Source organism: Charadrius vociferus, unplaced genomic scaffold (genome assembly GCF_000708025.1).
Source record: "Charadrius vociferus isolate BGI_N301 unplaced genomic scaffold, ASM70802v2 scaffold106, whole genome shotgun sequence".
In the NCBI taxonomy this organism is placed as follows: Eukaryota; Metazoa; Chordata; class Aves; order Charadriiformes; family Charadriidae; genus Charadrius; species Charadrius vociferus.
In genome coordinates, this window is record NW_009648790.1 from 436,453 (window position 1) to 463,940 (window position 27,488).

The 27,488-nt window shown below is 36.6% G+C and overlaps 1 protein-coding gene across 1 annotated transcript; it reads right to left on the bottom strand.

The window, feature by feature from the left end:
- On the bottom strand, nt 1–27,488 carry SNRK (SNF related kinase). The gene is made up of 6 exons (XM_009886803.1): nt 27,390–27,488; nt 25,368–26,060; nt 10,444–10,585; nt 7,646–7,858; nt 6,691–6,825; nt 1–1,892 (listed from the first exon to the last, which is right to left on the bottom strand). Exons 2-6 carry the CDS (start codon nt 25,954–25,956, stop codon nt 674–676), a joined length of 2,298 nt encoding a protein of 765 aa, XP_009885105.1. The 5' UTR covers nt 25,957–26,060; nt 27,390–27,488; the 3' UTR covers nt 1–673.

The following is a 27,488-nucleotide window of genomic DNA, read 5'->3' on the forward strand; positions in this document are numbered from 1 at the left end:
TTTTCTTTTTTTAAAGAAAACTGCCTCTAGCAAAACAAGATCTTCTCAGTTTGATTTTTGAGCCACGACTTTATCCGTATCATAGCTTAAGACAAATAGGTGTGGGTTTAAAATCATATTTCAAGATCACTAATTTTCAGTGCATCTTTGCTTTGTACAAGCCTTGGAACATCTGAAAGCTCCCTGAAGAGTTTTCAGCATCAAAACATTATTGCTTTGGTTCTGTTTCAGACACATAGAAGTATGCCACGTATCACATATTTTAGTTATCACAGAAGGTCAGAACAAGAATTAACATTTCACAAGCAAACAAAAGCTTCTCTCTCTAGTTTAAGTGCAGAACATGAAACTTCTAAGTGCTCCATTTACATTAGGATCCAGATATTTATTTTAATTTCATCCAGATCTTCCATAGTAAAATTATAAATGTAAAAATTACACAATAAAATATTCTGTTTTGTTGAAAAAGAAAAACGTATCGGCTAGCAGCATGCAGAGACCATGCATTGTCATACCATCAAGCAAACACAAAATTAAAGTGTAATAAATAACTGCTCAAAGCCCACTTAAAAATCTTAAGACAACAAAAGGGGGTCGGTGACAAGGTGTTCACAGCTCTGAACAGGAAGAATGATGCTGTCAAGTAGATCGAGTTAGTAAAGTTAGGTCATTGTCAAATGACGTGACAACAACTGGTTTGACCGGAGGTACACAGCAGCCCCTCCTTTGGGTTCCGCTGAATATTCACAGATATCGTCTTTTCACAGAGAGGTAGTTGTAGCACATTGTTTTTCAAGTTCCTGGTTTTTATCCTATCCAATTCATTTGCTGTATCTGACATTTGGTCAGAAAAAAATTTTAGGTTGCCCAGCGATGAAGCCTGGTTTGTGCTTCCGCTGGAACTTATACACATTTTCCACATTGATTTCTCCTGTACTTTTACACTGGAAAAGGAGAGATTGTTTTGAGGATCAATAATGTATTTAGTGCTGCCATGAATCTGTGAACCTAGGCAAAGGCTCATTAACTTCAGGCTTTCAACCAGTTCCCCTGCACTTCTAGACGATAGCTGCATTGAGTTTCCTGATCCAGCGCATCTCCGAGTAGAACCTGAAGTGTTGTTGGTGCTGCCGCTGGAGCTACCGGAGGGACTCCCCCCACCTTTGTTGTTGTCACTTGGGCTCGTTTTGTCTACCCCTCCGTTTCCATTACTTGGTTTGCTTTGTCCACCACCATCTCCTTGGCTGCCAGGTGGCCCTTCGCTGCTATCCCGTCTATGCCAGGAGTAAGTAAACCCACTATCCTTGTCTAGGCGTCTCCTACTTTCCGAGTCGTCATCGCTTGTTTCTGAGCTACTGCAACTAGAGCCCCGTCCCTGGCTTTTCCTCCTGTGATAGCGTTTATGCACTGTGCTAGGCGAGGCAATATTCATTTTTAACCTGCTGAGCTTTGGGGGTAAGTTCTCGTCCATGTCAAACTCGTCATCTGACTCGCCCTCCTCAAAGATTTGATTGAGGACTGGTGCACTCTTTCTCGAAGTAAGACGATTTGTAACTGAAGGCTTACGGCGCAGAACAACTTGAGTAGAAAGAGAAATAGGTTTCTTATCTTCTTCATCCTCCTCTTCATCTTCTTCTACTCTGAACAAGCACTTCCGGCCACTTGTAGTGGGTTTTAAGCTCACCGATGGGGCTGCTGAAAGCGCCGGTCCAGCTAATTCAGGGATATCTTCTTTCTTTGCAGAATCGCCGAGGGCCTTGCTCCTGTGGCCGTTGAGAACGTTCTCAGCTGTGCGAGCTGGTGACTGAGGAACAGTTGCATGGGAGAGAGGAGAAGCTGTAAGGTCATCCTCCAAATCTTGGGGTACATCGATTTTTGTTGGCCATGATTGCCTACATAAACAATTGTAAAGGATAAAAGAAAAGTTAGATCATGGCAAGTGTTTCAGAACATACAAGAAAATGTAGGATCTGCACAAAAGAAGCACAAGTACTGCCACACAAAAGGGCCTGCTGAGTGGCATGTTTATAAATAACAGCACTGAGTAACTGAGGAAGAGGAAACATTCTCAGAGAACTTGTATTCCTTTAGAAATGTTGTTATTTTAAAGGAACACCTTATACCCAAAAGCATAGTTTAGAAATTATGTTGGTTACTGTCAAATGAAATCTTAAGATTTCACTGCTCTCAGAAAATGAATTCAGCAATAAAAAACTTCAAGTAATTGTGTCTCAAAGAAAATAATCTAAAGCAGGTATAGAACCACCAGTACCTAGAGGAATATACAAGCTGACTCAAGGCCAACTTAAGATAGCATTACGAACTACTTTTAATCTGAAGCTTCTGGGTTTTTCCTCTAGTATTCTTAATATAAAGATTAGGATACAATTAACACGAGTGAGACTGAAAAGCTGAGTCAGAAGAAACATTCTCTCATTTTCAGTAAGTCTCATTCAGACCAAGCTCTATTCTACAAAATCCCCTTTAATGTGAAACACACATGAATTAAGATCATACGTTTATTTGTCCTTAGCTGAGCAACTGGAATACTACAGCTGCATGAATTCAGGACTCAAGCTGCTTAAGAATATGACACTTGAATAAACTGTAAATCAAAGTTCAAAATGTATGACTGTGTACGAGCATTAGCTCAAATCAAAATGAAAGTAACACTTGAGTGTAAATCAGTTTTACAGTTAGCAGCTGATGTCTTATCTCCACTATCTAAGGTCGTGTCTAATGATTTATATTTTATTTTAAATCCTAATATATATAGAAATTTCTCCATAATGCACACAGAATAAATTAAGAATGAAGACTGTCAGTCTTTCCCCTCTCTCTGTATTTTGAAAGTTTAATCCAAAATCCTACAGACCAACACCTTAATACTGAATAATTCAATTGCTTCACTCAGAGTAAGCCCCACTTCTCTTGTGGAGACCAAGAAATTTTTTCTAACCTCTCAAAGTAAGAGTTATCTTTAATTTTAAAAAGTTTGCCGATCATTTTGAACTTTACATAACTAAATTACTCTAGCATACTGCATAAAAAGCTGTAGCAGAGAACTCTGTTCACATACGGACAGCAAATTATAAGACATTCCCAACCATATTTTGGCTGTGCTAAAAGAAAGGGCTGCAGCCCAGTTAAGCAGCAAGGCGTAGGAGGAAAGCAGGAGAGGAAGCAGAGAATGTTTCACACCAAGTATGACCCCAGATACCTGCCTGAACAGCCTGCATACAGAGAATGAAGGGTCATACCAATTCCTGATCTGGGCTGTGTTAAGAGGTCAAGCTGAAGAAACAAGGAAAGCTCAGACATCTCTTTGTTATTCTTATTCTAAACATATTCTTTAAGTGTTTAAAGTTAATGGAAGTACCTGCACTAGGACCGCATTTGCTCAAGACTCTCTCTGGAATGGCTGAATAGAAAAGGATCTGGAAGTGTGAGATGCCCATCTACACTGGTGACAATTGACAACTATTTTCCCAATTCTATGATCTCTGAAGAAGAGTACTTTATTAAAGCCATTATTGCACTTATCAAGCCTAACTGCAGGCTTTGTTTTGAAGTACTAGCTTCAATTTTGCTTAGCAAACCAGTGATAAAAAAATCCACCAGGATCCTTAACAGTAGGACCCGGTGGCCAACACACCCATGTGAGCCTGTGTAGTCCATTCCCTGGGAGGAGCCACACAGGCTCCTTCCCCCCTCATTGGGCGCTGGGAGCTGCTGGTGCCCTCCCACCCGTTTCGCTCTGCCTGAAGGGAGGCCACACAACCAGCAGCTCCGACCCAAGCTGTCCAGACAAGGAGTGGAGCCTAAGTTGTGGTCCTCCTTGGTTTGACACCAGCATCTTCCCTTAGGCCCAGCTGACTCCAGAAACACTGGAAAACACTGACCTAGTTTTCTGATGACTTGTGCTATGCTGGGTATTTTCAACACAAGCAACTGTCTGTGATTAACAAATAGGACCTAAATAAATTAGAAACATAACTACAGAAGTGACAGAAAATGAAGATCTAAACATTTCGAGAATTTACCATGCTTTAAGAACAGACTGGTTTGTCAGCCACCCCCCCCCCCAAAAAAAAAAAAGGAAGATATTTCTGTGGCTGTCACAGTAAAGGGTAAATGGAGTATCTAACAGCACTGTAGTTTCCAGGCAATAAACCTCCTCACTACAATATGTTTATCTCTCATAGCAGCCCATGTTTGCCTCCCTTCCCCCCCCCCCTTATTCCCAGTAGGCCTGAGGGGAGGGTGGAACAAAAGGGAAGCTCCAGGTTGCAAGTAAGTTGTTTGGGGTTTTCTTTTAAATCTTTTGAAGTCTCAGAATCAAAGTAATGCACTACTTTGTTGTTTTCTCCATGACGTCATTCTACATAAACACTTTGAATTTAGAATCATCATGAAGACAAGGAATGGTCATGGGACCATTAAGGGCATGAGTTTGAGTTTATGCAGATGTCCTTGTCACGAAAAGAAAATTCATACTCATAAGGCAGGCTTCAACTACTCCATTCAACTTTACAAATTCATATCAAGATTTAGGTTCAATGAACTTGTTCCAGTTCCTCATATAACTGGAACAGCTCTTCTACTGAAACAGTGACACTATTAAAAAAATAGAAAAAAACCCATAATTTAAAAGCAGACTTTGCAGTTTTAGAATTTTCATTTGAAGGTAAACTCAAAGATTTCCTCTAAAGTAATTTGTTTTATAACTAATAGTTCAGTGTTAGACACATTTGATGCTCTGCTTGCATTTCTTTTGTAAAATAAATCAACATAAAATAAGAGGATGATCCATTAAGAGAGAACTCCAGAATGAAAATTGTAGTGTTACCCCTTGAAGAGAGGTAAGCTCTGTAACACTGAGCTCCAGACCATTTGGTTCTGCAGGCAACCCTTATTTGCCCGCAACAGTAACTCTTCTAAAGCACTTGTAACCATGCAAGGTAAGATAAATTTCCTATCTAAAAGGTCATTCACTCAATGGTCACTTAAGTGCAGCAACAAAATTTCAGTCTACTCTAATCTATAACACAGTGTGCAGGCTCATCTAGAGATGACAAAGATGTTGAGAACCACTGTAAGGTTCAGAGAGAAACAATTCATTATTCAGGCAGACAGAATAGTATTTGGAAGAGACTCATCTAAAAGCCTCCAAAATCTCCACCTAAATCCAAGGTAACAACCAATGGACATGATGTATCTTTAGCTTATTTTCACAAATGCATGCCCTTAACTTATAACAAGGGTCCATTTTTTCCTAGATTGAACTGGAGGCAGTAGTATCCAACTTTCATCAATTAGGCCAAGGAAGCTACGGGTATGCACCAGAAGGACACCACAGCATTTATGTCTCTATTATCATTCCTATTAAATGATTTCACATGTGACTTTGCATGAAAGTTGCACAAAGAAACCTTTGGCATGAACAAGCTATTTTATCTTTTTCACTAAATCCTACAGACAGATTAACAACACTGAAGATAGGCAGCAACTCTAAACATCAGCACAAGCACTTAATATTCTCCTCTCATTAAGAGATTAGCTATTAACAATTGTTATTATTGCTAAGAAGAGTTACCAATAATATTTTGCCAAAACCTAAAAGGCAACTTTTGAAGAGACTGGAGGTTAGAGAACAAAAATTAATGGAAATGCATCAGCACAACCTCCATCTTCACTGGAAAGATTGTCAAGATGGGCCAATAAAGTTTTGTTTTGTTTTTTTCTCTCAATACCAGTAGATCCCTACTTATAGTCTAACACTCAACTCAGGAAATTCAAAACAAAATGTTTAAGAAAAATAACTGTTCAAACCATGTATCCTCCAATATCAATGTGCAGGTAGAAACTATACTATTTGCATTGTGTTTGTTTTGTTTGTTTTTGTAAAGCATACGCTGCTGTAACTGAAGATAGAGGATGCTTTGATAACTGGTTGCAGAGCAAATGGACTGGTTGAACATATCAATACCAACTAGATGCCAGAATCCCACTTCCCCCTTTAGTCTTACTGTGTCAGAAACTGAAGCTTTGAAACATCTCAGGGAACCTTACTATAACTTTTTTTTATTCATGCTTTTGTCAAACTAAAAAAAAAAAAAAAAAATCTATTGCAATATCTTTAAATGGGTGATTAAAGCAATTAATTCAAAAATTCGCCTTAGACAACAGGCATATCAACTGATATTAAAAAGAATGTAACCTACAGATGTTTGCTCTAAGATTTAGGGGAAGTTCGACCCATTAAAAAAAATAAAAATAAATCAAAGCTAACAACTAAACCATAACATCAAATTCAGAGTGATTTCCCATTTATAACTAATTCCCTATCAACATGCTTATGGATTACGCAACTGATTTTTTTCCAGTGATATTACATACACAATTTGTATGAGGAACTGAAGGTCAATGAACATGTCCTTTCCTAGCAGGTGTCAAAACTTACTACTTTAGATACAGACTTCAAATTGATTAGTAATTTCCTGTAAATGATAGGAATTGAAAATATTATTGGTAACTGATTTCTGAACAGCTTCTGAAGCATCCACAGCACTTTAAAGACATTTAAAATTTGCCAGGAACAGGTATTTTACTGTTTTTAAAAAAGTACTTGAGCAATTCTACAGTATTCTCATTAAGCCCAGTTAAAAATTTAGATTTGTGAATTCTCACCTGAACTGAGCTTTGATGTTGCTAGGGCTTGCAGATCTGGTCTGAATTTCTTTCTCTTGTTTTTCTCGCAGAATCCTTTCAGCTAGTAAGAAGTAAGTAGCAGTGATGTGATTGTATTTGTTAGTTTCCAATGCCCTAAGGAAAGTGCAAAACACGAAATAAACCATACATCAATAGTTTTCTAAAAACTGGACATGCATCTCACACAACTTGCTGTACTTCTCACAGCAGGAAGCGTGTCTGAGAGCAGAACTGTGTATTTTTGATGTTTTGACAGCATGTCTTGGTTTTATTGAAAATAAAGAGCAACAAGTCTCGTAATTTCAACTATAGTTGGATGAGGACATCCTCAGAATATCATCCCGCCCCAAAATGAAGGAATTCTTCCTTTACTGAAGGAATTCTTTAAATGTTAAAATTGTATTTCATTAATGTTATGCACCAAAGACAGGCTTTCCCACTGGCACATATAACCACAAAGTACCAATATTTGCTTATGCATCAACTGGAGGAAAAACCTTCATTACTTTAGGGTGGTCACATTAAATTTACAGTAAAATTAAATTTTTAAGCCAGCAAGCATCATTCAGATGTTTTAACAGAAAGGATGCCACTGTTAAGCTTTAAGCGGCACAGGAAGTGAGGCTGCTGTTTTCCCTTCCCCCCTCCAAATGGTAAGATAGTAAAAGTTTCTCCAGCTTAAACACGAACAAATAGAAAAAACAATTTTACATTCTCTTTCAATTTGGGGAATATTTTAGATATTTAAGGGGTTTAATTAAGTACTTAAGTATTTCTCATTGTAAAATATCCTACAAAGAGCAAGACTGTAATATTTGTTAGCTGAATGGCTTGATATTTAAGCACTGAAGTACCCAGGTTCTCATCACATTCTTTAATCAAATATAAGGATAGATGCACAAAAGAAACTGCATATAGAAAATTGACAACTTACTCCACTATTGTATCTCGGTCTGCAATATCACCAAGAACCATGCGCTGTATTATACTGTTGTGTTCCTCCTCAGACAGATTTTTATATGACACAAGAGGAATATTGTACTTTGTTGCAGGAGATGGGTCAACTCCTTGGAGCCATGCGTGGTTTTCAATCTCTTCCAAAGATGCCCTTCGCTTCGGGTCTCTCTGCAACATCCGTGTAATTAGACTGTGAATAAAAAATATATCTAAACAAAATGCACTCACATGTTTAAAAAACAGCCATTGTAAGAACAATGTTAGGAAGAAATTTTCTGCTGTTTGTCCACACAGAACTTTAGAAGTCTTTACAATAAACAATGTAATGGGAAATTATTTATTCTCAAAGACTTTCCAAATACTGCTGAAGTGAAACAAACAATTTAGTTATTAAAAACTATAAATATCAAAGACACTAACAGTTTTCATTTACTACGCTTAGATTCTTAACCTGATTTTTTCCAGTTTGTTTGTCTGTTAATAGATTTATAGGGCAACTGTCACAGATGGCCCACAGGCTGGTCTGTAAAATAATAGAAATATAATTTTCTATTATTGCTGCTGTCAACAAGAATATGGAATGCCAAGATAAGTGGAAATATTTTATTCTGAAATAGCGATCAGACATTTGATTCTTCAGTATCCATGAAAGGACAGTGATCTGTTCTATCGATAAATTAAAAAAAAAAATAAAAAAATCAACAAACAACCCAAAACACTATCTGGGCTGATGAAGTGACCAACCTACTAACGGGTTGATACCGAGTGTCTGCAAGTGCTGGAAGGGAAGTGCATAAATTCCTCAAATAAACAGAGAAAGAAGACTTGATTAGCACAGCATATCTTTGGTTGCTTACTATATGTGAAGTTTCAGAGAAAAATTCTTAGGGGACGTATTTTTGGCTTTGCACAACAAAGAAAACATGGATATACAGTTTTGGTGCCAAGGTTTCAATGAAACTTTATTGCTCCAACATGTGGAATAAGAGTTCTGTAGTTCTCACAAAATGCTTTTTATTGCACTAACTCTACTACACTATGCAACTTCAAACTGCAAGGCCACACAAATCACAAAGAGAATCACTTTTTTTTTTATTATTACTTTTTTTTTTTAGTGTGAGATTATGTATGGAATTAAAAATGGAGGTTAATTCAGACTTCTTAAAACTCTACTGTAAAAAAAGAATGTCACATACATTCTTAGTAGCTGTGGTCTCTGCCTTTACCAAAAGGAAAGGCGGGGTGCGACACGGGAGCCTTGATTTTCTTTGCTTTTGTTAATATTATGACAGAAAGGGAACAAATTACATACTTCATTTGACTTTTTTTAAACTACACCTGTAGTAAAACCACACAAATGTACCACATGTGCCTCCTGCTTTAAGCTTGCTTATGCATCCCAGACCACCAAGAATGCTTTCACTCCAAGCAGGAAGTTTAAACATTCCCAGAGTCTTTTCCCCAAGAAAACCTAAGCCATAGAGGACTTGGGTAACTGATCGTATACTGTTGATGCATCGTGTTGAGAAAGCAGATCTTAGTGTTAGCAAATACATTGAGCTAAAGGCTGCAAAAAAATAAGCTTCCTGGCTCACAGTACGCAGCATCTCAAGAGATTTATTCGATAGAATTCACTGATAAGAGCTCTCTTTTAAACCTCTTCCTGTATTATATTTTAAACCTCTTCCTGTACATAAAGCTCTTCGAGCTGTTTAGAACACTGATAGAAGCTTGTCCATGTTACTGGAAATGCTAGACACTAATAACAAGACATGAAAACCAACTATGGCATTAGATTCCTGGACCACACAGATGACAGGTGAAGAGAGGAACAGTCATTATGACCACAGCTGTAACAAATTTTATTCTGTGTCAAGTAACAGAATCCTAGATGCTGCTCTAGTTTTTTGACCGGACCAAATACATTTTTCAAGCATTTATAAAGGCAGCTGGACTTTCACATTGAAAATGAAAAGATAGTCTATTGGAGATTCAAGAACCTAGCCAAACATTGTAAAATAGTCTAAGTGATGCAACTGGGATATATATCAAAAGGACTGAAGAGGTCATTAACCAATAGGGAAATATGGGAAATATTGGAACATATAAAAAAAAAAGCTGCAGTGAACACTGCAGAAAAACAACACATCAAAATGAGTCATGATTCCCAAGTGGCATATGGTATCTGCAGACAGAATATTTTTCTCCCTTGATTGCCTAGAATGTTGATTTGGCGTTGCAATTTCAGTAGGAGATGAGCAAAACTTGCTGTGATATCCTTGGTTTTGACAACTTTATTTTGAACAGAAATCTGTAGGAATCATTTACCTTTTTAAACCCTGCTACAAAATAATCTCAACAACTCCTTGTAATTTGTCCAGCAAGAGTGGTGGCCAGAGCCAGTCAGTGCTGAATAGCTTCAAACATTTATAAAATGCATGACAACCAAGACACATAAAAAATATATATTGTGTAAAATACAAATTAAGTTTCACAGAAGTGTGGGAAAAACCTACTGGCAAAAAAAAATCATGGGATTAACCTTTAGTAAGAAGGGGAAAAAGAAAAACAATAAAAAAGAAGCAATATTGGTGCCCAAGAAACTACCCAATCAGTGTGAGGAAATACTAACAACTAAACAAAAGCAGTAGGTATAATATCTTATTAATAGGCAAGGAATATTCCACACACTGATAATATGGTATGGGGACGCTCCCAAAGGTAATGAGCATCAACTTCTAGTAGTGCTTCCAAGTTCTTTAGTACTCTACTTACTCTTTACATTCTTTGGATACATGAGGTGGCACTGTGTATTTGCAGTCCATTATCATAGTCAGAGTTTCACTGTCATTTGCTTCTTGAAATGGTGGTTGTCCACAAACCAACATGAAGAGGATGACCCCTAAACTCCATATATCTGTAAATATACAGTACATATTTTAAAATAACTGTTGAGGAAACAGACATGATTACCATCAAAACCGTGAAATATTCTTGAGATGCATACTGGGGTTATTACTGCAGTCTTTGATTATGAGCATTACTTATGGAATTTGCAATTCCACTGAAGTACAAAATACAGTAGTTCTATTGTTTGACAGCTTTTATAATTTTAGAGGAAGAAAAGAATCAGAATTCATTACTTCAGGGATGCATAACAATTTGAGATGCATAACGTCTTTGACAGCAAAGGGTGAGATAAAACTGAAGATAATCTGGTCACTCAGCAGACAAGAATTCATTACCCTTTTCTTCATAATCTGTGTCTACCTATGAAAGACATTTGTATTCAAAGCACATTCCGGTTTAAGGACTAGCATAAACAGTTCTCAATATTGTTTACATGTTACTCTATGAAGTAAAGAAATTACAAAGAAAGTCACTTATTTCAGTGAGAATGAACTGGATTATGTTTTTCCTTCAGTAGTGTTGCTTTATAAGAATTCTTTGCTACTTCTGATGGTAAATAATAAATTAAATCATTTAGGTAAAACTACTTTCTTACAGCAATCATATTAAAGTACAGGGTGTTGGGGTTTTGTTTGTTGGTTTGTTTGTTTGGGTTTTTTTTTGGTGTTTTTTTTTTTTTTTAATATCCATCAAACATAACAATTAACAGTGATCTCCACTACACCCTGGGAGTCATCTTACTTCCTTCTAATGCTTGGTTGTGTAAAATAAAAAACATTTAAGAACTTTCTTGTTCCCCAATGAAATGACATACCAAAGGATGAAAAAGAAGCACTCTCGGCATGAAGCCCTTTATTTGGTTTCTACTTACTGTAAAATCTAATATTTAGTTCAAATCTTTATTAAGCGTTTGCCTAGAAGAAAATACTTCACAAGTCTCACTGCATTCAATACAGGAAGCTTAAATATTGAGAAATATTGAGAAATATTTCATATTGCATAAAAATAACTTAACTCCAATATATGCTTAGAGAGAAGGCCATGGTCTTAAGCTTTGGTTACAACCCCACAGTCTGGAAATTTCAGTGGCAATCTTGGGTCCTACACCCTAGCATTTCACACATCTGTACCCAGTAAAACCAAGCCAACAGCTGAACTGAGAGAAATGGGGAAAGAGGGGAGAGCAGCTGGCAGTAGTCATAAGCAGCAGAGCACACCAGCTGGAAGAACTTGCAAGAGGGAACCACACAAAGTTATCTACCCAACTGCATCTGTGCTTTCTGTGGCCTACTCAAAATACTTGACATGCATTTAAACTGAAGCATGGCTACGACTGTATTTAATAATGTACATCACACACATTCATCCCTAGAACAATTACTCATTTTGTTAGTTACAACCCATTCTTCATATGGTTTAGCTGACAGAGGAACAGAAATACTACATGGTAATTTTCTTTAGAGCTCTAATTTGTAGTAAGTGTATGCTATTAACTCAATTATTTGATTTCTGTTACGATTACAAGGACCTCAATCCTGTAGGTACTGAGCATTTTGAGGCCAGTACACTGCATCATGTATACCTGCAAATTCAACATGACCATTCACATGTTTAAGATTCAGTAAATGTGTTACTGCTTTGGTAGCCTGGTGCCAGAAAGGTGAATGTTCTGGAATATAGGATTTAGACAAGCCTCACAAGACAGAGAGGTAATTTCACCTAGGAGGTACACCTTTAATTTTGTAAAGCTACTTACATCTTCCTCCTACTGTTTAGTTTGAAAGTGGCCAAGAAGTTTTGCTGCATTATCTCTCTCTCACCACACAATAGATAAGAACTCATTTTTGATAAGAACTCATTTTTTGCAAGCAAGTAAAGCATGTGAATTTGTGCATTTCTATTAAGAGTCATCTTTTGGTTATCAATGTCCTTCCTAGGTTTCTAACTTTGCCTAAAATCTATTTTGTAATGCGACCTATCCTAGTGTTCTGGTTGATACTCCCCCCACAGTAAAATGCTTCATGTATTCTTTCAGCTTGAAGCATTTTAGAAGAGTCCACGTAGCAGTGCATTGGACGTGTTTATTCAAGAAAATGAAAGCATGACCCAGCACAGCAAGAACTAAAATAGTGTTGATAGTGTGAACACACAGAACTTGAATGCTCCATTTAAACCAGCACAGGGTTGTTCAACTCAGCTATAAAACACAATTATTTTTCACTCCTCACACCAAACACAGGGTAAAGGATGATAAGTGTGAAGGAAGTGGTAAAAAAAAAAAGCTGACAGGAAACATTAAACATTTTCAAAGTAACTTCATTTGAAATATACGAATCCTGAAAGAACAGAAAAATGGAACTAGTATATAAGGACTGGATTATTCGCTGGTATTTCAAACTACCACAATTACTCCGCCAACAGCTGTGTGCAATCCTGAACAAAATAAGAACAGTAACAACAGTATCTTGCCCTTCCCAACCTACCACAAAATTTCACATTGGCACTTTTTCTAAGACACATACAATGTTGTATGAAAATTGGGATTTTTACTGGCAGATCTCCCTGCAAAAAAAAGTTTCCAGAACAAACAACAGGAATCCCTGTCAGTTTTGCATTATAAAGTTCTAATTTTGTATGTTTTGAATCCACTTGTAGCTTGACATAGTTAAGCTAATGCTACTAAAAAGGGGAAGTCATCTCCGCCTTGTAAAAAGTATCCATAAACTTGAGGGTAAAAAGTCTTACTTATTTGTAAATATCTCTTCTAAATTCAAATAGGTGACCTATTTAAATCTAAATAAGTGACCTGGGCCATGAAGATGATCCGAGGGCTGGAGCACCTCTCCTATGAAGTCAGGCTGAGAGAGTTGGGGCTGTTCAGCCTGGAGAAGAGAAGGCTCCCTGGAGACCTTATAGCAGCCTTCCAGTACCTAAAGGGGGCCTACAGGAAAGGTGGAGACAGACTCTTTATCAGGGACTGTAGTGATAGGATAAAGGGTAATGGGTTTAAACTGACAGAGGGCAGATTTAGATTAAATATTAGGAAGAAATTATTACTGTGAGGGTGGTGAGACACTGGAACAGGTTGCCCAGAGAAGTTGTGGCTGCCCCACCCCTGGAGGTGTTCAAGGCCAGGCTGGATGGGGCTGTGAGCAACCTCGTCTAGTGGGAAGTGTCCCTGCCCATGGCAGGGGGGTTGGAACCCGATGATCTTCAAGGTCCCTTCCAACTAAGTCCATTCTATGACTCTATGATGACCTGCAAGTAAGTTTAAACATGTTGGTTTGCTAGCCTTCAGTGTAACTCAAAATTCAAGTTTTAGAATCTGAAGTCTTCAAAGCAGATACTCCATAAAAATGAGTTAGTACCCACATACAATTTTGAAATATTTAAAAGATCAACAGTTAAATGACTATAAGGTACATATAAGAAATGCTAATGTTTGTACCCAATTTATTAATTGTAAGCCATTTTATAAATGCAAAAAATCAATCCTATGTCTGCACTTTGCACTTTTGTCTACTGGAGATCTACAGCTGTCTATTTTTCAGTAAAATTCAGAAAATATACTGCAAAAAACTATTGCAAGAAATGAAAATGCCTTCTTTCAATTAAAGATACAATTTTTGTTCACTCATTTAATTTAATAACCACAGTACATTATGGAAAATTCTTCGTTTCCAGAATAGTGCCATCTGGCTGACAGAGGCAAAATTCAGGATCTTTAAGCATTGCTGTTTTTGAGAAATTGGTAAAAGAGAATCAGAAATTATTTTATTACAGTGCTGATTTACCAGATTTTTATCTTTCCCCCAAACTATATATAAAGCCATACACAGGAATGTTCTTTTCCATATTGTTTTGTGCTGCCATGATCAGCACTGCTCTATTATTCTTTCCTATTAATAACAAGAAAACTCATTTATCCTCTGGATCCCAAAGAACCTAAGGAAGACAGAGATGGTTTGCTTTGATCAGCACTTGGTCAGTACATGCTGCCTACTCTTGCGCTGTACCCTGCTGTTGCCAATTTCTGCTCACATATTAGGTGGAACAAAAGCGGAATAACTGCTTCTGCTGGAGAGACCACTTCCACCAGCAGAGCAGACAATAGCACCTTGATCTTTCATTTTTAAATTCCAAAGCGTGTTCTTACCCTATTACACCAGGGGGGTTTCACTCAAACTGAGTGAAAGCCTCAGTCAAGATCTAGCGAACTGATTTGGTCAAAAGCATCAACTTTGACAAGACAGTTGCATGAGAAGATTGGAAAGATGTTGGAGCAGCAATGAAATAAGAGCTTGACATCTCATCAAAGCAAGGCTTCTAGAAAGAAGTAGCATCTCTAATTAGATCAGCTAATAACTGGGGAAAGGAGGAAGAAAAATAACTCAAAGTTTAAAGGAACGTAATTTTTTCTTTAGATCTCCGCACACTTAAGAAAACATACTTTTTGTTTTAGTCAAGGCAGCCCTTATAGTATGTTCTTAAGTTGATACACCTTACGTCAACTCAGTGGATAAATCCTAGCTGAGACAATTTCCTGCTTTCACACATTATTAGAAGCTGTAGATATACATTTAAAAGCAAAGATGACAACATCTATATACATTTTTACCCATTCACTGAATGGCACTGGTTCACTAAAGGGATGCACAAGCACCAGAGTCAAAAAAAAAAAAATGCAAAGGAGAGCACAGAACTATATGGGCAGGATCTGAATGCAGAGCAAGACTGCTTTTTAGAGACCCATTAAACAGGCTACACCATTTAAAAAAAAAAATCTCACCTTCATTTAAGGCAAATATGGTTTGACATACAGCATACACAGTAAAGAACTGTGCAGAGATCTGTCTCTCCTCCACCTTCACACCCCTGGCATATTAAGATAATATATTAGCTATGGTGCAATGTTAATGCTTAAAAAAATAGATTAGGTTTTAGATAAAACCTTTAGATGTAATGAATTTATTACTGCACAGTTTAACTGGATAAAGGAGCAGGTTTTGTAAGCAAAACTCCTTGGCTTGGGCCAATGAGTTGGCATACATTTGCAGCTATCCTCCCTTGTCACAGCTCAGAACTCAGATGCCAGTGCCAGTTCTAGATTTGAAACTCTTAACTGAAGGAACACAGTGAAAAGAAGGGTTAGAGACCCATTTTTAAAAGAGCAGATTTAACCAAGAATTTATTTCTCACCATTTCAAGTTTTTTACTACTCTTAGTAATTATAGTTGAAGGCTTTGTGGAAACTGCTTCTCCTTCCCTCCAAGAGTCATCTAATTTGCTCTCTGCAGAAAATTGATGAAAAAGCAGAATTTAGGCCTGACGTGCTGCATGCATTTAGCATGCTTATAACCTGTAAAACTTCAAATGATTATAGTGAAGGAAGGCATACTTATATACTGCAGTGGCCAAAATCAAGGTCTCTTTCAAAAGCACAGCGAAGATCTGAAGATGCAGTTTAGCCTTTAAACTGGGTACTATTAACTTGAAACTGCCATTGTTATAATAATAAAATAAGAGAGACTAGGACTTTTAAAAGCACTAGCTAGCTAGCTGCAGTAGAGAATATTTTATTGTTTTTAAAGCCATTAAGTAATGTTGATCAGGAGAGGACTGTTTCAAGCAGGATTCCTAGAACCATGACAACCAGGGCTGTGTATACGCGACTTCCTTACATAACATGAAGTCACTGCCATAGAAACCAAACTACGTCATTAGCTGTCTATGTTATGCCTGTCTTAAACACAGGGCAGTCAAACATCTGTTATGTTCCAGTTCGTACACTGCACAAAGGATATCCATATTCATCTGCTTAACCACTGAGCTGGGCTTCACCATTTCATTAGCTATTTATTGCTTTCTAAAGTCCCTGATTTATTCCTAAAATAAGCACTACAAACTTCAGAGTTCCAATTTATGTGACACGGGGGATCCTTGTAGCATAAGATTTGCCCAAGTTTCTACCATCCCTCAGAAGTCATATGCACTTGTCACACTTTATATATGCTATATGCATTTGTGATTTTAAGCAGCTAAAAATCCATTCTCATTTTGGATTAGACACATTTGCATTTACTACATAAAGCAAATTGAGTCTGTTTAAAGTTGTTTATTTCAGACTTTTATGAGAAAAAGATTTTTTTGTTCTCCTCACTTAAATGTAGAACTGCTTAATAGTTTATACAGTATATATTGCTCAGTTGATAAGACAGTTCTTTCTACAGGAAGTCTGTTTCTTCAGAAGTGATTTATAATATTGAGTCAATTTAGTCAGGTTTTACACATTTCTCATAGGAATGTTTCCTGTAACAGCTGAACACAATAGTTATCTTCCACTAGAAGCCACCTAATGAGCAAAAAAGAAAACAAGTCAACTTTTAGGGAGATGACAGAAATGTTTCCATGTTTAGTTTGGCACTGCAGAGGTTATCAACAGACTGGACAAATGAAGGATGGAAACAGACCCTGATTTCCAGCATCATGGGCAATTGCTCTATCCACTATCTTAAGACAGTAAAAAGAATATCACCAGCACTGCTGCTACAACCTCTTCAGAGATTTACGGAAGAAAGCCCAATCCATAGAAATCTGTTGAAGACAAGCCTTGAAAGAGACTCAACATACCAGCACTTCAATATCAAGTTCTATGCAGAGTTAAATATGAAAATCTAATGTAAAGATCATCATGCACTCTGGGCATGTTCAGGGCTAGGCAGCAACTGGGCAGTATCTGAAGACTGCTGTTTTGAACTCAGACACAAAACCCCATCATGAATTACTTTATTTGGATTGGAATTTAGGAGTGGAGCCTGGCTGATAACTCACAAGCATAACAGTGGTAAGCATGCTTGCTACAAGTTGAAAATTAAGATCCTGTTCACAGCATAGACTATGGAAAACAGAAGGAACACTGAAACTTATAGCATAACTACACATAATTGTCTGAAGAACCAAAACACCGTTTAAGAGTAAAGATTCATATGACAAGTCAAATACTGCAGAAAATGAGACTTCTGTTAAAAACAGTGATGAGAAATTACATACTACAGTATAAAAGGATAAAAGCTGGTATCATACTACTCTATTGTTTGAATGGTGCCTGATACATTGTTGAGATACTTGTGCTTCAAAGGAGAGTTAGTATTTCCACCCCTGTATATGCTAAAAAGCTTAAAAAAGTTGTATCCCTTGTATCAAAAGTCAGTAGCAAGACAGTATAGAATAACTTTGTTAACAATTTCAGCATTTCTATGCATCGCAAGTATTTTTACACTACCATGTACACAGACTGCTGGCAAATCTGGAAGATGCTAAAACTGGACCAGTTGTGACAAGTTGTAAAGTTTGAAGAGATTACTTTTTTGTAGATACTCGATTTTTAGCTGATTGAACTATTATTCCATTCTTTAACTTTTCAGGAAAAAGGCTTCGAATAAACTTACATACTGATGTCTCGAGTTTTCAGAGATGCCACTGTCTGTTAATTCAGCTATTTGTTTTTTGTCTTTGTAAAATGGGATTTACTTTTCCCTTGCAGAAGGCTGAGGAAGAGATCATCTGCAATCAGTGCTAACTTTTTCAAAATTAAAAGGCAGAATTGGGTTTTCTCCTTGTTTTAAAGCCCAACAAATCCAATTAAAATTACTACTAGAACACATAGCAGACAAGAGAATTAGGAGAAATCTTGTCCTTCCCCTATGCCTCCAAAAAAGAGCAGAAATAGCAAATGGCATTTAGCAAATTATTTTCATAATTAGCTTATCTGTCTGATGAAACAGTCTGTTCTATAGATGTTATTTTATTTGACTAAGACATGATCATCAGTAACTAGTCTTTATCTTTGGAAGCAATTCTTATTTTCATTCAGTCTGGCAACTAGTACTTGTTTTTCCCTGAAGACAATAGCATGGGTTTTGCCGGTTGCATAGAACTACTAAAATACAGACAAATAGTTGTTCTTCATTTTTTTTAGTAACTACTGCGTCTCAAATTTCAGTAAGGATATTTTAACAAAAGACACCACCATTGAAAGGTCTTATTGAACACATGCCACTGCCTTTATTCCAAAATAGTCTGTTTCACTCTGATTCATCAATTCTGCATTTAGCAACGCATTTTTTTCTCCTTTGGTTTCTGTTGCTTAGCCACATTTCAGAAGTTACTGAATCTACATTAAAAACACAAACAAAACTAACATTTTCTGCGTGAACTGACTTTCCAATACTACTACTCAGAAAATTATTAGTCAGGGTAAAAATCAGTATTAATTAGGCAAATGTAGAAGGAAGTTTTTCTCTGTATAAAACATGTTATCAACATCATTGGACATATCAAAATCTATACAGCACATACACATGTTTCACTGCAATGTTTTTGGTCTTTTTTTTATTTATAAATACTAATGACAATTTGCTTCTAGTATCTAAGAAATCCTTCATATTTTCTGATAGACTACCTTTCCTAAAGGTTTTAACTGCAAAATGTATAACCTGTACTTTATTAAAAAATTAACATCTTGGTACAGCTTTACACATGAATGCAAAACTTGAGCATCTGGTTTGTAACTAAGTAGTACACCATTGATTTACGTCCCACCAGAACTGTATTGCCAAATTAGTCAGCCACGGGCTGAACATAAGTCATCTGAATATTTGCTTGCAAGATACATGAAATGAAGCTTCTTGGCTGTGGAGAGGTATTTACCATAATGAAATCTTGCTCCACAACAGCAGTTTGAAATATTATGAAAACTGTTCTCCCTTGAACACAGAGAGATGACTAAGAAACATCCCTATACTTAAGTTACAGTTTAGCTGATATGGTAGTAACTGAAGACTATCCTGACAGCTTCTCCTCTGCAGTTTGTTAGATAAATTGTTCTTTGCTTCACCCAGCAGTTTATTGGTGAATGCATTAAAACTTGTGCATAAAATAATTCAGAATGGAACATAAATTATACTTCATAAATATTAGCTGTCACAGATTTACTGAGCTGTCTTCAGGATCACAGACACCCACCCTTCATTACAGCCCTGTCACATCGTAACTCCACTCCTGAACACAATGCTCTGATACCTGTAACATAACACCCTCAATAATCTGAGGCATGAAAAGTATTTTTTGTCAATAAAGTAATTAGGTTGAGGGGAAAAAAAGCAGAATCAAAGGATAGCATACTACATAAAAGTTGGACTCCCCTTCTATTAAAAATAAGTTTTACTACCTGCACACAAATTGCCACAGAACTTAAATACATTCTTTATTAACATGACATGAATATCCTTGAGACTGAAACTTTCTAAAAGTATTCTACAACCAATTCCTTGCCCCTTCTAAGAAGTATAAAAAGCTCATTTCTGATAATTTTTTCAAATTTGACTCAGTTTTTTTCAGTAGTGTGACTGCTGTGGCTTAACCCCAGCCAGCAACGATACTTGATGAATTTCAGTCAAATTATTTTCTTTTACATGGAACGTGAAGAGAGCTAGGCTGAGTTGATCTAACCTAAACCTTCTAACACAAAAGAGGGGCAGGTCCTACTATCTTCCCCCAGAACTCTAGTCCAAGCTGCATGCTCCCTTCACCTCCTTTGCACCAGCTCTTCCACTCAATGCTCAGGGAACAAACAGGTCTGCTAACCTGGCAGAAGTTAAACCTGCAGAAAAGTTCAGTAATCTGTCAAATTAGCTAATAAAATCAGTTGATTAAATGGTCAGAGTGCAGCACATAAGAAGGGGTAGCTCTGCACCGACGGAAGCAAATCGGAAGGGGAAGCAGCCGAGTATTATGCTCTTTCAGCTTTCTGCACTCTTACACCTTCAAGCTCATTCTATAATATATCTATAAATCTTCTAAAGTGCTACAACACAAAATTAAAAAAGGAGACTTTCAAAAGAATTGGTGAAAAAGCTTTTGTAGGAATTTTTGCCTTTCATTTCTGTCAGGTTTGGCTGTAATCTGATTTTGAGCATACTGAAACTCCAAAATGCTGTCAGGTATGCTAAATGATTCAATGTCATATATGGTTTGCAAGTGTCTTACCACTTTTTTTTTTTAACTCAAGTCTATCAAATCTTATATTCAGCTTTTTTATCATGTAAAAGGTTACTGTACATACCCACTGGCCATTATGCTTACATTAGTGACTCAGTTTGTGAATGAAGTGCTATACACAAGCAAAAACATCAAAATTAGCTCCACACAGGCCAGACAGGATCATTGGGGCTACTTAGCTATCCTCAAGCACCTGGTAAACATGGCTGAAGCTTTGAAAGACCAAACGCTCCAGCAACACTATATGCAGATAAGAAGCCGTTGCAAATGCTTGATGCAAAAAGAAAACGAAAGAATTTGGGATCATTCCAGAGACAATGTGGGTCTAAAAGTAGTATCGTCATCTCAGAAAAATGCTCTGTTTCTGTTAATAATCAAAAATGTTTGACTAGATAATGACATACATGAATACATTCATTATTATCTTACCATATTGTCAGAAGATATCCAGGTCTGAGTTGTGCAAGAAAGCCAGCATCTAACTACTAAAGTAATGAACCTTATCCAAATGGTTGGCCTCTGCAACTTCCAAGAAGGCAGCAAGTTGGACTTGGACTACATGAATAGCACTGAGCTACAGTAACCGTAATATTCTTGTTAGTCATGTCTTATTGGGAACACCTTGCCACCATTCTCTTGGTGTTGCTGTGACAGACTGTGATGCTAAGTAATTGTGATGATACTTACAGTGTTATTTGTGCATTACAGCACTGTTCTAGAGGCCTGTGCTCAACTGTGCTGAATAGACAATCCCAATCTTACAATAAATTTAATGTGCATGTTTCCATGCACCTACAAAAATCACATACAGAATACCCAACTACAATAATAAAAGCCTCTCAGATGTATCAATGTCTTCCAGAATTACTGTAGCCTACACAATACTTTGTAGAGATACCAAGCAGTTAAAATAGAACTTGCTTTCCTCTGAAAGAATCAACTAATCTGAAAAACTGTAATTAAGCTTTATCACCCAGGAAAGAGGTGATTTCTGTTTATTTAATGATCCAATCTCTGTTGATGCTTGTAGGGTAACAAAGGAAAAGTACTACCAGAAGCATGCTTTATTCTTTCTCCTCTGTACTTACCTGCTTTTGAATACTGCTGGAGTTCGCTGAATTACACCACTGCTCTAAACAGAACTCTATCTGATCTAAAATAATATGTCCATTTGATTTACAAAATGAACTTTATGTGCAACAACAGTCCTCTCACTTTCCTCTGACTAGAACAAATTTTAATTAAGTGTGAAAAAAACATGAGAAACTATAAGCAACAGAACCTCTCATTATCTAACTCACTCAGCTTTTTGAAAAGCCCTGGGAACATACAATCATTGCCTAATATTCCTCTTGCATCATTTTAACTACAGCCTTAAACACAAAAGGAAACGAGACACCTAAATTAACTAGTCCCTTTTCAAGTGTGAAAACTTAATAGCATCACAAAGGGGAGATTAAACCCTAAACTAGCTGAAACAGTTAGTTTTTCATAAAGCAAGCTTTTTCCATGATATTTGTTAAGGATATAACTTAATAGAAGATTTGCCATGAATATTTCAGCTCTTTGTAGCACGAAAATGTAAAGTCTTTTCCTTCATATACTCATTCTAATATTATTCATAAGACATCAGAAAAGCCACATTTGTGTCAAAGGTCTCTGGCAAAAAAAACCCAACAAACAAAACCAAAACATCATGTGTCTTGATCTTTTTTTCCTGCAGTAATTTTTGCAAATATAAGAACAATTCTGGATAAATGAAAACAGGTGTGGAGTTTTTAAAATATTATGAGTGCCAACGTACCTTAACATGCACAGACTATAAGCAGGGCGATCCTTTTTTTATTTGGCATTTTAGCAAATTGAGTTGGTTTTCAAGTGGTCAGATTCTCGTAAAGGGGCAGGACCATGCAGTTGCACTGGAGAAAGCCTGACCTTTCACGTAAGCAACTAGCTTTTAGATTGCTTCAGCTACATTGTAATATCATCTTAACTGGCAAAATATCTTTGCCATTGTCATCATCGCAATATTAACAGCCCTATTCAGCCAATAGCTGAATGAGTTCACAGCACTTCACCACTATTTCAAGCTATATATATACACACCTTGCACATTACCAGTGTCAAAACATAACTGATATAATCTCTTTTGAAAACGTCTACTTCTGAATTTATACATACTTCTTGTCCACAAGTATGACCTCATCTTAGCACGAAAGTTTATCTTTAAAGGTTAAGAAAAGTTTGCACAATCTGATTTCTCAGTTGCATAATTACATGGTTAGTGATAAATTTCCTAAGCATATATGCTTTTAAAATTCTACATTTAAGAATCCATTTGGGGGAAGGAGGGCTCTAAAGAAGTCCCTGGTATTTTTGTTTTCCTCCACAATCTTTGCATTTAAAATACACAAATAAGTCATATTTAGAAACCTTACATAGCGTATCTTATTTTTCTACCCAGTTAGAAAAGGAAAATCCAGACTCTTCAAGGCAACTCGTAATAAATTTTGATTTTTTTATTCTGTAACTATTGTACTGACAGTACTTTGGAGATTTTGTTAGTACATTACAAAGCAATGAAAACTGTGCCACTAAAAAGTTTGAATACAAGCATTACAATCTGTCAACTAGGATAGGAGGAGTTCTAGTATCCAGTAACTGAGACAGTATACTGGGGAATAAGTAAGCAAAAACTACAGAGCTGTATTTAAATATTCTCAGAAATAGAACTTAACTAGTGTCCTTAAAGACCAGCTAGAAGAAATTAATTTTTCCTAGTTTTTCTACTGTTCATATCAGTCCACTCTGTATTATCAAGACCGTCTCCTCTATGAATCCATTTAATCATTTTCTTCTAGTACTATTCCAAAGTATACCTAACTGATTGCCTACAAAGTCCTCTAAGAAACTTTTTATGTGATGCCACCATTCTTACATTTACCATTAAGAGGTCAAAAATTCACTTTACTAACTATATAATTCAATTTGGACCATCTGGTCATAGTGTTCCTAATGCCCCCTGACCCCCCATTAATCCCCATACACCTTCTTTCTTCCTAGCATCTTCAGTTGGGCAGCAATATCAAAACTTCATTTTTTGCTCATCCTCCAAAATTTGACTGCTACTCCGTTTTTCAAGAAATAATTCACATAAGGCACTGTACAGAATATTTAACAAATTCACTTTTCCATTTAGTTTTGGAGGCCACTGCAATCACTTACACTCATGCTTCAGTAAATTCTCAAAATAAAAAGACATAGAAGAACACAGAATGACTCAAGATATCTAATTCACCACTAATAAAAAAACAGAACCAACTCATCTAAAACATTTGAATCTAAATAGAAATCATTTTGTCAAGTATCACTGTAGCATCGACATGGATTTGCAAAACCACAAACTGCACAGACATCTAAAATTCCTAATTATAGCACACAAAGTACTTTCAAGTCCAGAAAACCCACAGTAAAATACCTATTCAAAGTTAGAAGTCATGAAGTGACATTCAAATGTTTAAGCAAAGACTGTAAGATCTACTAGCTAAAAATATTTACATTAAAAATAATGCAAGAATTTTAGTTCAACAGTGTGTAGGAATACCTTGTCAGCATACAAAATTAGCTGATTGCTTACTTCAGGTAAATTAGCAACAAATTGGACAAGTCAGTCTTAATTTAAACCATCACTACATCCACTACAATAACCATGGCATAACACGCAGAGAGCCATGTACAGAGTCCTAATGGGTGTTATTAATGCAGTAAAAGTATCAGATACTGGGCACACAAGAACAAGAGGCATGTTGACTAAAATTAGCTATTTTTTGAAGCATCATTTGGAATTAAATGTACATTCATTTGTTGGAGAAGCAGCACGTTCTACCTCAACTAACAGATACAAACAATCTGTATGACTCCAGGACATCATTCAGTGACTATATCAATGTTTACAGCTATTTTTAAAAAAACTCTAAGTTACTTCTAATAGTATATGCAGGAAAACTAACAGAGAGAGTAAGAGAATTACCTATAGTAGTCTGTCTAGCACACTCCACTTTCCAGCTAGAAACATGCAGACTAATTTACATGTTACTATTTCTCTTACCTTTTAAACAACTGGGACCAACTAGGAACTCCCCCCCTATTTTCAGTTCTCAGATAAGAAAAGGGCAGAGAAGAGGAAGAGGAAGAAGTTAAGCCTTCCTTAATTCCCTGTCTCCTCCTTCAATAGCCAAGTTCGTACTTAGTAAAAATTGATTCCTACTACCTTGCAGCAGAACATGTAATCAGCTTTGGCTCACAATGTCATTCTCATATGGCTAAACTGAGTAAATAAAGTCACTAGGTGGTTTGGGTTTTTTTGCAGGGGGGGAATGTTAAAAATAAAGTAAAAACAGGCACTTTTCTGAAAAGGAGGTGGGTACTCTAACAAAGCAAGTACAAATATACACACTGCATTCACATTATCATTAATAGAAAAGTTAATTACAATGTATACAATTGCATCATTTCATACAAAAAGAACTTTTAAGCATTTTTGAGAGTGCTTTATTATCTTCTTCAAACAGAGCTGCTCCAGCATTAACTCATCCATAACTTATCTAGGTTGTAATATTATTTCTTGCCAAATAGCTGGCTTCCACATACGGCATTAACTTGAAACGGAAAACATAGTGCTACAGCATCATGGTACTTTAGATTACTGGTTGAATTCAAAGAGGACATACCTACTGCTGGTGCATCATATTCATCCCCAAGTAAAATTTCAGGAGCAGAATATGCAAGAGATCCACAGCTTGTGGTGAGCTTCTTTCCAGGCTGAAATTTGTTGCTGAACCCAAAATCAGTCAATTTCACAAGTCCTTGTTTTTCAAAGAAGACCACATTCTCTGGTTTTAAGTCTCTATGAACTACGTGCAGTTTATGGCAGTAGGATATAGCATGAACTATTTGGGCAAAGTATTTTTTTGCCAGATCCTCATTCAGACCTTCTTCATGTTTCATGATGTAATCAAACATATCTCCTCCATCACCTAGCTCTAAGATAAGATAAAGCTTAGTCTGGGTGTCAATCACTTCATACAGCCGTACTATATTGGGATGCTGCACTAGTTTCATGCATCTAACTTCCTGAAAAAGATGTCCGGTGGCTAGAGTGTCCAGTTTGGTCTTGTCAATTACTTTTACTGCTACTTTTTCACCAGTAAAGACATGCCGAGCAAGTTTGACCACAGCAAAATGCCCTCTGCCCAAAGTTTTATCCAAGTCATACAATCCTGCAATTTTTCCATCATATCCTCGTTTGAAGCCTGCCATTCTGTTTCAGAAACAAAATAACACTTAGGCTCTTTGGAAACGTGATCTTTTCATATAAGAGTATCTGATGCAAATAAATAGTCCATCATCACTGCCAAGCACACCTAAAAATAAAGAGACAAGATCATATATTTGTATAAATATAAGCAAAATTATCCGGTAATTCTCCTAAATTTACATTGAGACATTATTACAGATGACTTATGAAATTCTTCAGGGTTTTTTGCAAAGGGTTTGATAAGCCATGCTGCAGTAACCATCACATTTCTGAAGTCATTTTATCAGTATGCTTGAAGAAAGTCAATTTTAACAGTGGATTAATGAAAATTTCTCTGAAACTCAGCGGCCTTCATGTTCTTGAGTTAGAAACCTTGCAAGCAATACTTGACGAAATCAGTGTTATAATGACTGTTAAAACTGGCAAAGCTGAAATCTGTAACTTTTACAGCTACATTAGAAATCAGCTGGGCAGCACAATATATTGACAAGTCTTATTTTTGGCATATTCCTTCATGTTGCAGCACAGAACAGCTCTAATACAAAGTTCTGATGGCATGACTTTGGACTTTTACCTTCTCCCTTTTAACTGCTTCCTGTTTAGCAAAGCTCAGACTGACACACAAGACTTAATTTTGTTACTCTCATTAGTTTGAGCATTAACAGTAAATACCATAATTACAACAAATAAACAAAGCTTTACAGGCTGAAATGAAACATTTGGGTTGGATGTACTCTTAGTGCTAAATAAAATGTCTTGTTAAATATTTTGATTGGAGTTATAAAAACTGGTGATAAAAGTTTGCACGTAGGCTGCATGTGTTCAGCAGTCCTGGGAGTGAGTCAGGATAAGGGGAAGAAGAGTGGGAAGGAAGGGGACAGAACTCAAGAGTTCAGCTTATTAACGCTGAACTCCTGCTTACCAGTTAATTTGGCATTTAAGCAGACAAGATCCAACTTATAATATGTTCATATTCGAACCTGGTTTTGAAGGTCTTATATCCCATCACCATTTTTTTTCCACACAAAAAGCCTCCCAAAAACTTGTCCTCTTTAACTTAGATCGAGGTTTAAATAAAAATCTGTAGCTATCAAAAAGCTAACCATTTCTCCCACTTTGTGTGCAAAGTAGCTAGAAATATGAAAATTAGATGGCTTATTGCCAACTCAATAAAATACAGAAAACATAGCTCTTTAGAATGTATTTTCACAGTTTCAAAACTGAACTTCAAAAAGAAAATCTTTGAAAAGGAAGCTGGCAAACAAACAGCCCCTTACATTAGTTATTTCAACTTGAAATGTAAGCATTAGATTAAAAACACTCCCTGCTAAACAAGTTATTTCACAGGCAGTGAAACTAATGAACCTGGTTTCATATGGATTCAATTACAAGGTTGGGGGTCCTGTGAGGATTCTCTGATGTTTAACATGCTCACCTTACTGCTTCTCTCAGCTGGAGCCATTGTATAACCTCTTCTCTATCCAGCTGTCTCCTTCCACAAGCTCTGTGGGAATTCAGTTTGAGACCTCCACCC